Raw genomic sequence first — 14,530 nt, 5'->3', positions numbered from 1 at the left:
GCAATAAGATTTCATACTGGGACAACCCATTTATGCAGCTTTTAGCCACTACCACGATCCCTAGCCAGCTGGTGACATCACTCGTCAACGCTCCATTCTTAAATTGGAAACTTAGAGAGGAGGCACAGAAGAAAGGAGGAGAGCTTGTTATTTTCCTATTGTATGCCCCCTCCCCATTGCTTTATTTACACATAGGGGGGAGCAGAAAGACTGTCCAGTCCTCACAATGGAAACCATTTAATTTAAATTGTGTTATTTATTCATCATCTGAACAGTTGTTTCTTTTTTCTGATGACACACTGTATACAACATGATTTCTATTCACCCCGGACATTTCCTCTCTGTATTGCAGTCCTGTACTCCACGCTGGCAGACGTGTCTATCCAATACAGATGATACACTTGGTTTTGCCCTGGGATCTCTGTTTGTTAAATCTACATTTGATAAGAACAGTAAAACCACTGTAAGTAAAGATATCATCGACATATATGGGCCGTGAAAACCAGCACTGATCTATGAGACAGCTCGTGTCATCGGCGCTCGTTTGCGCCTTTCACAAGGAGAAATGATCAGTAACGTATGAGGGAATCGATCGTTTCTACGATCGTTCGTCCCCATACATTTTCATCATGTCGGCAGCACATCTCCCTGTTTACACTGGGAGATGTGCTGCCGAGAAGGATAATATTTAATGCAGCATAAACAATATGATCAGCCGATGAACGAGCATTCATATGAACGCTCGTTTGCCTGATCATTGGCTCGTGTAAAAGGGCCTTAAGAAGGCCAAAGTCATGCCAATTATGAAAAAAATAAGATTTTGAGCTTAATCTTTTTTTCAGGCAGAACAGATGATCTCTGAAATTCGGGCAGCTTTTGAGTTCACACTTGGAGGACTAACGTGGATGGATGAAAAGACAAGGAAAGCAGCAAAAGAGAAGGTGTTTTGCTTTATAAAAAAAATGAAAGTATATATATATATATATATATACACACACACACACTTTTTAGGAAATGTATAATGAAAGAAATACGTAAGACAGCCAGAAATATAGTCAATAGTAGATATGCGGAATATTAAAAAAATAAATTTTCTTAAAATCAGCGGTTTTTATGAGCATTAACAACTGTGACTAATCCAGGGCAAAGTGCAGCAAGTTTTTCTGCACATAGGTCAATATTTTGGCAAGATTATTTTGGAAAACTCTCGAGATTATGTAAATGAATGTGAAACAACTTTTTTATAATAGATTCCTTCTTTGAAGTTTCATCACAAAGCTTTCAGCTTCTCTTTTCCTGTGTCCCCATGACAATACTTCCTATTCTGCGTTCTGCCTTCTTTAGTCTTGCCATAAGGACTTTCGATGTCCAGATTCTAACTGGTTGAAAGAATGACAATTATGTGTGTGTTTGTGTGCGTTGCGTATTGGCATCAGTGTACTTTGCGCGTGGCGTGTGTTTATCACGTCCGTGCAAGCACTTTTTTTACATTTACTGCTCTGCTTTTCTATGTAACTGATGCGTGAAACACGAACATCACACGGATGTTGCCCATCTGCTGTTCGTGGTTTTCACGCACCCATAGACTTCAATGGGCGAGTAGGTGCGTGAAAACGCACCAATATAGGACATGCAGTGAGTTACACGCAACGGACAGAATACATAATAGTTATTTCAATGCACAGCACACAGACGAGTATTACGGTCGTCTGAATGAGCCCTTAATAGGGCAAGAACTGATAAGAAGGAAAGTTTAATATTTTTCAAATACAGTGGTCCCTCAAGTTACAATGGCCTCAGGTTACAATATTTCCAACATACAATGGTATTTCCTAGGCCATTGTACTTGAAACCACATTCAACATACAATGCTGCAAAATCTGGATGTCAGGCGCGTGTAATTGGCTGGAAAATCCAGCCAATCAGCATGCGCATTTTGCTGGTTAAACACCTGCTGTAATGCAGTGCATGCCCTGATTGGCTGTCTAGTAGCGCCTCTCTACGGTACAGTACTACATGTCCTGTACTGCTCTTTACCTGCGCCAGAATGAGTTGCTCCTTTGGACACCAGGTGAGGACGGCCCCATGTTATATTTCTGGTACACTGTGTCCTGTACAGGATCCCAAAGAAGCTCCTGTCCTCATTGTAGAAAGTGATTTAGAGCCTCCAGCAGCTGAAGTATTTCTGACTTTTATATGTGAGAACTTGCTTTATCTGTATTAGTTATCAGCGAAATCATCTTTTTTTTCTTATCTGTGGTTGACATTTTGGGGGCTTTGAAACCAATTACTAGTTTTCCATAGAGTTCTGGTCTCAAGTTACAATATTTTCAGCTTACAATTGTCGCCCCGGAAACAATTAATACTGTAACTCGAGGGACCACTGTACAATAAAAGACAATTTAATATAACAATTATTTCTCATTTAAGAAAAAAAACTGTTTATTAGTACAGGTCAAGATTGTTATGCTAAAAACAAATTCATTTATACATTTGACAGTCCATATCTTTTTTTCAGAGAAGTAAATTTTTACTAATAAAGGAGTTATCAAAACATTCACACGTTTGCCAAAATATATATAAAAAACAACTATTTTGGGTGGAGAAGTTCATTTAGAAATCACAACTATTAAGATATAGAAAGTTTACTTAGAAAGGAGAACTGCTTGCTGAACTAAACCTAAATTTACCCACTCCAAGCAATAAAATAAGGTCCTTTAGGGTCTTCTGATAGAACAAGATGTACACACTAGCATCTCCTCAGTAGCCTTCTTCTAGAATCTCTAAAAATTAGAGCAGTGTGATGACAGATTTTTTTTAAATTACCCTGAATAGTTATTTCCGTAGTGTAAAACATGTGAAATGAAGGAATGGGGCTGAAAGCATCTGTGAAGATTATTATGTATATAACCACAGGGATAGATCTTTATTTTGTATTTTTTTCAGGCAGATGCTATATATGACATGATAGGATTTCCTGACTTTATCCTGGACACAAAGGAACTGGACGAAGTCTATGATGGGGTAAGTGACGATTAGATAATAAGCAATAAACATACAATGTGGACCATAATGGATGGCATTAACACCTATATTACATATTCAGTGATCGTGTTATATAATCACGTGATTGCTTTGTCTTTGACAGTAGTGGCCAATTTTTTTAGTAAGGGATCTAATTTTTGTCGAGCCTAAGGTAGGGGATCAGAGGCCCAATATTAATATATATCAGTCAATGCTGTGAGGTCTACCAGTAGATTGTGATGTACTATTTGGCCACCACTCGTCTATGGCCTGGTGACCATTTAGTCACATGATTATATCAAATGACTACTAATGAATTTAGTAATATAATATGATACCCTCTACTTTATCTCCTGTACCAATCTTTACATGTGATGTGGGCATGTTCAGTTTCAGGATTAGGGCACAATTTTAGTGACGTATAATAGTAACGAGCTCAAAGGTTTTGTCTAAACCTAACAATTTTTTATTTTTATGACCTGTTATAATAGTGAAGGTCGAACCTGTGGGGCGCCCACCATTACTGAGAACAAGTTAGCCCAAAAATCACCATTGCGTGCTTGACAATTGGTCGCACATGCAGAACCACTCTGTTTAGAAATTAATGGAACCATCAGAAACAACTGACCGCTTACATTTGGCTCTTTATGGTGTTCTCTGTATAGAAATCAATTTGAATGTCAGAAACAGCTGAATGTGAGCGTTTTTCAGCCAACTCCCAGTCCAGGAACAGGGACCTGGAGCCCCTTGTTTTCAGTATTGGTGGGGATCCTAGATGTTGACTTCCAATTTATTAGTTGGGGAAACATTTCTTCATGTTAATAGAAAGAAAAAAAAAAAAGAATATAGCCAAAACGGAACGTGTCAACTCTAGTTAAAATAAAAATCACTCAATAGTTTACCAACAGTACATTGGAAAACGAGAGATAACACAGCGTGACACCTTAAGTGGTGGCAAATCACAAAGTCAGCTCAACTATATTTGTACGATAGATAGATAGTGCAAACAGTGACTTTAAAAAGTTTGTTTTTTCTTTAGTTTGAGGTGTCCGAGGATTCCTTTTTTCAGAACATGTTGAATTTCTACAATTTTTCAGCAAAACTTATGTCAGAACAACTAAGAAAACCTCCAAACAGAGAGCAGTAAGTAAACAGTACGATTGTTCTAACCCACAACAACATGGAAAGTTCTATGTACACCAGAATTAGCAGCGATCAGCAAAGACTATTATATAGGTGGTGAGAAGAGGATTAACTAGGTAGACAGGCATATGTCCTTATAATTGGTATGCAGCTACGCTTTTGCTGGTAATAGGAGAGCAATAATGCTACATTTATCAATTATTTGTAGTTTAATAACAATTTTGTATGTACAAGGCTCATGTCAGTAATTTTCTCACCGTTGGTTAATGTAAGACACACATATGATAATCAGCCCCTATAAACAGCTTGCTTTGGTTCAGTCTAAGGGTATGTTCACACGGCCTATTTTCGGCCATCATTCGGGCCGTAAACGCCCGAAAAAATGGAAGCAGACCGCCTCCAGACATCTGCCCATTGATTTCTTTATCAAAGATTTTTATTTTGAAAATATACAAAACATAACAGCATACACATGGTTTCATAAATTTGCAAAATTCACACGCAGTGCAATATAACTACTTCAATATCGCATAAAATATACAAAGACATAGAAACAACAGTAGGAGGTAACCTCCTAATCAGTAAGCAAAAACTAAATAAGAATGCAATGAGAATAACAATACCATAAGTGCAGCAAAGATAGTGCATTATTTAGGGAAGCCAGTCCCCACAGTTGGATAAGAATTATCGCATATAAGTGCACATTATACTTTAGACTAACACAGACACAAGACAACAAGGTGAAACACATATATAAGCCTACCTTTTGCGTGCTAGGTCTATAGGTGTTCAAAAGAGGCCATCCAGCCAGAGAGGTAGATCATTACCACCCCGGAATCCAGACCACACTGCCCAAGTGCGGACAAAGAGCTCAGATTTACCCTGATCAGCAGACATCAACTCCTCCATCCTCATAATTCCGTTCACCTCTGTTACCCATTCCTTCAAGGAAGGTACAGTGCTGGACTTCCAATGACGAGGAATCACTGTTATTGCTGCGGTCAAAAAATGCCGAAAGACACTCTTTTTGAGGTGTGGGAGTGATCCAGGAACCATGGAAAGTAAGCCAATGGAGGCCGAAGTCTGAACCTCAGTATGAAAAAGTTTGTTACCAAGATCAAAATTTTTTCCCCAAAAGGGACAAAGCTTGGGACAATCCCACCAAATGTGCAGCATGGTTCCAGGAGCCTCCCCACACCTCCAGCACTCATCAGATACATTAGGGAATATCCTATGCAGCAAAGAAGGGCAGCGGTACCATCTGGTGAGAATCTTATAATTTTATTCCTGGGCGAAGCACGAGGTCGGTAGCTTATGCGCCAGGAAGAAAGATGTGCCCCACTCCTCAGCAGAGTGTCGAGTCCCCAGTTCCTCATCCCATGCGGTAGTGAATGTCAGCTGAGAGTAATCGTATTTAGGTAGAAGGATCCCGTGTAAATAGGACAACACATGAGGGGGCAGTAGTCAACAACAAATAGTGCTCCAGAGGAGTCTTATCCGGCAGCAATACAAGACGGTCGCCCATGGAAGAAAGATAGGAGCACAACTGAAAATAGGACCACCAAACTGGACGTCCCCCCCGGGCAGGCCTCAGAGACAAACAGTCTGTGACAAGATTGTACCCTCAGGTGTAAGAGTCTTAGCCAAGAAACCACCGTCCTGTCTCTCCCAACAGAGGAATGTGTCCACACCCACCGCCGGAGGGAAGGAAGGATCATCAAAAAGAGGAGTTAGAGGACCTGGACGGTGAACAAGGTCCACCGTAGCAATGATCCGCTCCCAGACTACAAGAAACTGACGTGTGAGGGAAGGCAGAGAAGATGAAGGTCGCTGAAGAGCAGACAACCAAGGCAGAGACGACAGTGCTAGGGGAGACATAGCCTTCTCAATGCGCACCCATTGCTTACCCGCACCTGAGCGGAACCAGTCTACCAATCGCATGAGGACCGCAGCTTGGTGGTAGCGTTTAAAATCCGGAAAGCCTGCCCCCCCCCTCCACTTTCGGCCGACTAAGGACAGCAAAATGAACACGAGGCTTAGAGGAGCCCCAAACAAATTTAGTTATGGCCCTATGTAAGGTTTGGAAGAAGCTCGTTGGAATTATGATAGGGACGGTTTGGAATATGTATAGGAATTTGGGCAGAATGTCCATTTTAACCGCGTTAATGCGCCCAAACCACGATATGCGGTTCCCACCATATGACATTAAATCCTTCAAGGTGCGCTGCAGAATGGGTGTGTAATTCAAAGCGAACAAATCCGACTGTTGTGTGGGAATATGCACCCCCAAATATTTTAGAGATTTAGATTGCCATTTGAACGGGAAAACACGAGCGAGATGGGTGGCTAGAGCAGTATCGAGAGATATATTCAATGCCTCCGATTTAGAATAGTTGACTTTAAAATTACTCAAATGACCAAATCGCTCAAATTCCCTGGTCAAAGATGGCAAGGAAACCATGGGAGTCGTAATGTACACAAGGAGATCATCGGCATACAATGCCAGTTTGTGATGTTTCGCGCCAACAGACGCCATTAACATTAGGGTTGCTCCGCAGTGCCACGGCCAGGTGTTGCATGACCAAAACATAGAGTAAAGGTGAGAGTGGGCACCCCTGTCTCGTGCCATTAGTAATAGACAAAGAGTCAGATAACAAACCATTAACTCGAACCCGGGCCGTAGGCCCATGATATAATGCCATAATCCTATACACCATAGTGGCGCCAAGGCCAACCTGTGTCAGGACACTGCGGAGAAACACCCAATGTACCCTGTCAAAAGCTTTTTCAGCATCGACCGAGAGTAAACACATCGGTATCTTATGGGATTGGCAGTATGATGTTAAAAGGAGGGTCTTGTTAGTGTTGTCCCGCGCTTCCCTACCACGTACAAACCCCACCTGGTCATCTGTGACCAGATCATGTAAGAAAGAAGAGAGTCGAGAGGCCAGCAACTTCGCGAAAATCTTAACGTCTACATTTATCAATGATATTGGTCGGAAATTTGCGCACGACGTCGGATCCTTGCCCGGTTTTGGTAAAAGGGTAATATTAGCCTCAAGGGACTGAGGTGCAAAGGGACACGAGGAAGACACGGAATTAAAAACTTTCGTAAAGAACGGAGCCAATTGATCCTTAAATATCTTGTAGAATTTATTATTAAACCCATCGGGTCCCGGACTTTTGCCCAAGGGGCAGTCTCCAATAGCACGCTCCACTTCCGTTTCCAAAAAATCTTCCTCAAGTCCCAAGGCCTCCCCGTCCCCCAAAGACGGCAACGCAGTGTCGTGGACATAACGGTCTATTTTTATCCCGCAACGCATCCGCCTGCAAATCCTGAAAATAGCCTTTAAGATTATATAATGCCGAGTAATACTGTCTGAAGCAATCAGTGATGCCCGCCGGATCATGAACCTCACCGCCCGAGGGAGAAGTAATTTTAGGGATATACGACGCCTGGGTGCGAGGATGTAGTATCCGTGGCAGAGACCTGCCACATTTGTCTGCAAATTCATACGAATGTTTTCGCATCCGGTCCCTGAATCGAGCGTGTGACTGGTCTATCAGAGAACGCAAGGATTCTCTCGCTGTAGTAAGTTCCGCAAATATCTGTGAGGAAAGAACACGCTTATGACGGGATTTAAGGTCCCGTATCTGAGTAAGGAGCCGCGCAATAGCTACCCCTTTTTCCCGCTTCAAACGTGCCCCATGTTGGATCAGGACTCCCCTTACTACACACTTTAGCGCCTCCCACTGTAATGGTAATGGGGTGGTGTCATGTGTATGTACCTCAAAAAAGCCGATTAGCGAGTCCTTAAGGGCTGACACACACACTGAGTCACGCAATAAATTATCGTTAAGTTTCCAAGATTGGAAATTGGGTACCGAACTAGGAAACGTGAGTGTCAGAAATACAGGGGCATGATCCGACCAAACCATAGGGCCCACCTCAGAGGTAGGATGCCAGGTAAGCAAATGGTGGCTAATAAGAAAGGCATCCAGCCTACTGTACATATTGTGTAGCGGGGAGAAGTAAGTATATTCTCTTACCTGAGGATATACACCGATAAGATACCAACAGAGAGGATACCAACACAGAGTAATGCTCAAGAAACTGTAAAGCAACGTTGCTAACTGTATTAAATGCACTATGTTGAATCCTGAGTAGTGACCAAGATATACTTGGTGCATCGATCATCAATAGACACAAGATTAACCCAAGAAAATATGATCGACTGAGGCACATAAGGTTTTAGAGAAATATACAAATTTTATTAAATAAAAGCATGAAACAATTAAAAAATGGAATAGGGAATGAGTCACTCAATAAAAAGACGTCAAATCAATCAAAGACCGGATATGGGTGTTACGTAAATATGTAAACTGTATACATGTTTTAAAGCAGCAAAAGAGAATGTGTTTGTTCTCATACAGAGCTGTGTCCAATAGAGCCGAGGCAAATTGTGACAAAAATGTATCTAATAAAATCCAACAAAGGTATGTAATCCGACACACATGTGTTAAGTATGTGGAGATGTTGAATACAAGCGTGGTAGTTTCTGGATAGGCGTAAAGAGTTCATATGAACCACAGCCAGTGATATACACGCTAAGAGACAGTGCTGGAATGCCAATTGCACCTAGGCTCAAAAAGTAACCGGAAAGGACAAATAAGGCTCAATAGCAGCTGCTAAACCAGGAAGGAATATGGAACATACCGGTAGACATAATGGAGGCGTGGAAGAGACGTCTATACCCGACGCGCGTTTCGGCAACTGCCTTCGTATGAGAACAAACACATTCTCTTTTGCTGCTTTAAAACATGTATACTGTTTACATATTTACGTAACACCCATATCCGGTCTTTGATTGATTTGACGTCTTTTTATTGAGTGACTCATTCCCTATTCCATTTTTTAATTGTTTCATGCTTTTATTTAATAAAATGTGTATATTTCTCTAAAACCTTATGTGCCTCAGTCGATCATATTTTCTTGGGTTAATCTTACCTGAGGATGCAGAATCCTCCACACGTCAATCAGTTGCATGGAATGCATCACAGTTTTCAAGGCTCCCAAGTGGGACTTCGGAACCGCAGACCTGCCCGAGGAGGTGTCAAGCCTGGAATCGAACGTCAGGTTAAAATCACCGCCCACAATCAAAACTCCCTCCGTGAACTCCTCCAATTTCCGCAAATACCCGCAGCACACTCGCGCCTGATCCTGATTGGGGAGGTACACATTAGCCAAAGTGAACAGCTTATTCCGAATGGACAGTTTAAGAAACACATACCGACCACCCGGGTCAACCAGGACGTCTACCAGTTTATGAGAGAGTGACTTGTGAATACATATACTAGCGCCCTTGGACTTGGATTCCGGGTTGGCACTGTGGAACCAGACTGGATAATAACAATTTGTAAACTGTGGAGTGTGGCCCACCTGAAAATGAGTCTCCTGTAAAAACAGGATATTTACACGCTCTTTGTGCATGTTGTACAATATCTGCGAGCGTTTTTCTGGGACATTAAGCCCTCTAGCATTAAAGGTACAGACTTTCAACTGTGCCATCTCCAACGCACGTAGGTCTAGCAAGTCAAGAAATGTGCTACAAACAATGAAGAGAAGGACAAGACAGACAAGGAAGGGAGACACGACAATAAGGACAAACAAGCGGGTGAAACAAGCACCCACTCCTTGATCTAACCAAGGAGAAACAATCCAATATACACCGGATATAACCAGTGAGACCCTAAGAGGAGAAGTGTCAGGACAAGGTCTAGCCAGCGCCCCGCACCCCCCAACCCAGCAAATTTTATATAGCAAATAACGATATAACAGAAAAAAGGAAAACCAAGGCACTTAGTGTGATACCCAAAAATAATTAAATAAGAGTATACTTTGTTAGTAGGGACCTAAAGAAACCCCAGCAGAGAACACCCCTTAATACATTCATTGTCAGCATAAATGTACAGACAGGTTAGCAATAAAGAAAAATAATAAAAATAAACATTCACGATTGTGGCGTATTAACAGCAATCAACCGACATCAGTAGCCACCAGGTCTCCAACAGCAACCACCTAAAACATAAGGCAGATCCACACAGCCATGTCCACATGAACCTCCGAATATAATTGCCTCAGCTGATAAACACAATAACCAGCAATTAGGCTCTGACAGCAGGCTGCAATTAGGAGACATTAAAATGGCATCACATCGGCTCCGCAGGACGACCATCATGACGCCTCATAGGAGAAGCAGGAGAACGACCTCGCCTGCGTGATCGTGGACGCGGCGGCGGGATGGGAACATAAGGCCAATCAGGAAGAGAGACTCTAGGCAAACAGAGAGCAGCGCAGAAATCCGGAACATCCCCCGGGTCACGAACACTCAGCAGTGCCCCGTCCCTGCGAACCTGCAACTGAAAGGGGTGACCCCAGGAATAGGAGATCTCATGTTCTCTCAAGACATCCAGCAAAGGACGTAGCACTCGGCGCTTGTCTAGAGTCATCCTGGACAAATCAGACAGCAGCTGAATCTTGACCCCCTGTAATAAAACCTCGCCTTTATCCCGGGCCTTCCTCATGATCTGCTCCTTAAGAGAAAAGAAATGGACACGGCATAGCACATCTCTAGGCCTATCAGGATCCGGGTTACGCGGGCCTAGAGTCCTGTGAGCTCTATCCAGCTCTAGAGGATCATCAGCAGGGCGCCCTAGTAATGAATTAAACAGAGACTGTAAAGCAGGGATGAGTTGACCCGGAGAAATATCCTCAGGGATGCCCCAAAGCCGAATATTATTACGGCGATTCCGATTCTCATGATCCTCAGCAAGGTTAAATAATGCGTGAATCTGGAGAGTGTTGATCCAACCGGTCGGCATGAGAAACTTGTTGCTGTGTAATAACGGAAACATCGCTTTCCATCCGCTGTACTTGATCGGACAATTGAGATAGATTGGTAGTAAGAGATTGTATCTCTGATTTATACGTCGTCTCAAGACGGTTAACATAACGTTCCATGTCCTGTTTCGTGGGCAATGCTGATAACTGTTGTCTCAGGCCCTGTAAATCATCCCCTAGGACAGCAGAACCACCTATATGAGAGGAGGGATGAACAGCCATATCTCTGGGAAAGGTAGAAGGCAGCATTGCAGGCCCCAGCACATGAGGGGAGGATAAGGGAGAAACCCGGCCGCCATGACAAGCACCACGTGGCGAGCAGTCCCGCGCAGGCAGCGCCATCACAGCCCCAGAAGAGCACGGCTCTATCCCATCCAGCAGGGAGGGAAACTGCCCCTGAGAACCCGATATCGAGGGGAAGGTACTAGCGGTACCTGATGCAGCAGCGCCGGCCGCAGATGATAGCCCCTCTGGAAGCGAAGTCCCGGCGCCATCGCGTCTCCCCTCCAGCGGCGCCATCTTAGATGATGTTCCAGCAGCAGCGTCGGTCAGAAATCGCTGGATGGAGCCGGCTGAAGACATCTGCCGTGTACAGTAAGGAGTCCCAGTGGAGGCCTTGGATTTCCTGACCATCAGGTTGATAAAATGTTGCTTATTAATGTGCTTATGATCGGGTTAGGGAAGTGCAGGAACGGAGCTCTCAAGCAGCACGTCTGGTCAGCGCCATGTCCAAGCCACGCCCCCTGCCCATTGATTTCAATGGGAAAACGGCGTTCTGTTCCGACAAAGCGTTTTTCGTGGCGGTTTTTACGCGTAAAAAAACAGCCGCGAAAAAGAAGTGCAGGTCACTTCTTGGGACGTTTTTGGAGCCGTTTTTCATTGACTAGCGGAAAAAGCTTAAAAAACAGCCGTAAAAAAACGCTGCGAAAAACGCAGCGAAAATCACGAGTGGCTTAAAAAATATCTGAAAATGAGGAGCTGTTTTCCCTTGGAAACAGCTACGTATTTTCAGACGTTTTTGAATTTGCATGTGAACATACCTTAAACCTTTATATAATATATAATAATTAAAAATATAGACTTCAAGCGTTTTGGTAGATTCTCGGGATTGAGAATTAATTGGAATAAGTCAGCACTGTTACCGATCACATCACTGGCTACACCGCTGGTTGTGGGAGGGGTGATTATCCCTTGTGTGAAGGAATTGTAATTCGTGTCTCGGCAAGGGTACAGGAATTTATAGCTCTGAATGTGCAGCCCCTGTTGGGGAGACTGAACGATAAGATTAAGCTTTGGCTTGGACTGCCATTGTGGGCTTTGGGCAGCGCAAATCTGATAAATGGTTCTGATGCCTCAGATTCTTTATGTTGTACATAATGCCCCAGTGTGGTTGCCTAAATATTGGTTTAGGAGGATACATAATTTGTTTCGAGATTTGTTATGGAAAAGGGGATCCCTAGGATGAAATTAAAAAAATTGCAATTGCCGAAAGAGCAGGGAGGATTAGCTCTACTAATGCATGGGTATACTATTTAGAGGCTCATCTGCAACACCTTAAGGGATGGAAAGAAAGGGCCCAGTGGGATTCATGTGGTAAATTGTTATTTTATCTAGGCCAGCAAACTGATTTGATGGAAGCATTGGAATCACATAAACTGAGGACGGAGGCGGGAGGTAAACCGACTTTGTTGGTTTTACCGAAGGTATGGTGGGAATGCAAAAAATTGTTGGGAGTTACAGGATGCTGAAATTATATGCCAATATGGAACAACCCGTATCTGTGGGAATTTGCTACTTTGGAAGGCTTTCAGGAGTGGGAGCAAAAAGGGGTTAGCTTGGTTTGTCAGCTTTATGAAGGAGGGATTTTAAAGTGGTTCTCTCAATTGCAGAAAGGGTTTGAGCTTCCACATAGACTAGTCTATCAATACCTACAATTGCGACATTCCGCTCAAGCACAGGCTAGGACGGTGGACTTGAGTTGCTCCACCTTGGGAGTGGTGGAACATGTTTTGGGAGCTAGGGGCATGAAGGGTATTATATCCTTGTTATATAGCACCTTACTCACCAAATTCTTGGGGGATCCTATGGCGGAGATAAAAGGCAAATGGGAAGGCAAATGGGAAGGTGATGTTGTGGCCCTTACTACTGAGGAATGGGAAGTAATATTGGAGTCTCCAAAAGAGTTATCCATTAGTATAGCGCATAGGAGATCGCAACTGTTTTTGATACATAGGGTGTATAGGACGCCTAAGGTGTTATGGCAAATGCAGATTAGGTCATCAGCAGAGTGTCCTAGATGCTCGTCTGATGGGGCTGATTTAAAACACATGTTTTGGGATTGCTCAGCTTTACACGGGTATTGGGGGGAGGTTCGGGGTATGCTAACAAGGGTGTATGGGAGGGATCTTCCGTTAGATCCTAAGGTCTATCTTCTGGGGTGCATGGGAGGGGAGGGGGGAGATCGAGCTGAAATTATGTCTCTTAAAAAGGTGTTATATCATGCAAGAAAGCTGATTGCAAAATATTGGTTACAGAGGGATCCTCCTGGCTTACCTGAGCTGGTAAGCTATGTCAATCATACTATATCTTTAGAAAAACTAATATATCTTAAACGCGGGGCATTGCACAAATATGACAAACAATGGGGAAAATGGTTGCAAAGTCATGGATTGGTTGGACCGGAAGGGATCTCATAAGGTCATCTAATGAATGCATATGATCTGGAATATACTGTGGCAAGATAATCGGCTTAGAGAGATTGGGAGGGTACTAAGTACTGCAGTCGGGAAGGGGGGGTTGGTTGGTTTTGGGGGGCGGGGGTAAGGGGTTCATGGAGAGATGTGTTTGACTGCATACAGCTGTGTCACATGGTTTAATCATATTAATGTACCGGGAATGTGAAATGGTATGGGGAGTTGTGTTTTTGGAGATTCCTAAATGAGAATTCATGGCAGGGATTGATATTCTACAGGGATATAAGGGTAAGGGCCTGTTCACATAATCGTTAATTTCCGTTCCGGGGTTCCGTCGGAGGTTTCCGTCGGGTGAACCCCGCAACGGAAAGTGAAAGTGAAAGCACAGCTTCCGTTTCAGTCACCATTGATCTCAATGGTGACGGAAACATCGCTAATGGTTTCTGTTCATCACCATTCCGGCAAGTTTTCGGTTTTCTGACGGAATCAATAGCAGAGTCGACTACGCTATTGATTCCGTCGGAAAACCGGAAACCTGCCGGAATGATGACGAACGGAAACCATTAGCGATGTTTCCGTCACCATTGATATCAATGGTGACTGAAACGGAAGCTGTGATTTCAGTTTCACTTTCCGTTGCAGGGTTCATCTGACGGAAACCTCAGACGGAACCCCGGAATGTAAAGCGAACGGTGATGTGAACAGGCCCTTATAGAGTCTGTGTATTATGACAAGGATTAAGGTCTGACATAAGTGTACAATGTATTAT

General features: G+C 43.3%; 1 protein-coding gene across 3 annotated transcripts in view; it reads left to right on the top strand.

Annotated features, from left to right (window-relative positions):
* The window catches only part of ECE2 (endothelin converting enzyme 2), a 160,451-nt gene that overhangs the window by 128,107 nt on the left and 17,814 nt on the right, over positions 1-14,530 (top strand). For 2 of the 3 annotated variants that reach the window (XM_075861902.1, XM_075861900.1), the window contains 4 exons: positions 353-463; positions 843-941; positions 2,947-3,024; positions 4,064-4,167. In XM_075861902.1, coding sequence (XP_075718017.1) covers positions 353-463; positions 843-941; positions 2,947-3,024; positions 4,064-4,167 — 392 coding nt within the window. The remainder of the gene's footprint in view (positions 1-352; positions 464-842; positions 942-2,946; positions 3,025-4,063; positions 4,168-14,530) is intronic. The other variant, XM_075861901.1, reaches the window with a different exon arrangement.

The sequence above is a fragment of the Rhinoderma darwinii genome, chromosome 4 (assembly GCF_050947455.1).
Source record: "Rhinoderma darwinii isolate aRhiDar2 chromosome 4, aRhiDar2.hap1, whole genome shotgun sequence".
Taxonomy (NCBI): domain Eukaryota; kingdom Metazoa; phylum Chordata; class Amphibia; order Anura; family Rhinodermatidae; genus Rhinoderma; species Rhinoderma darwinii.
This window is presented reverse-complemented; position numbering and strand designations above follow the sequence as displayed.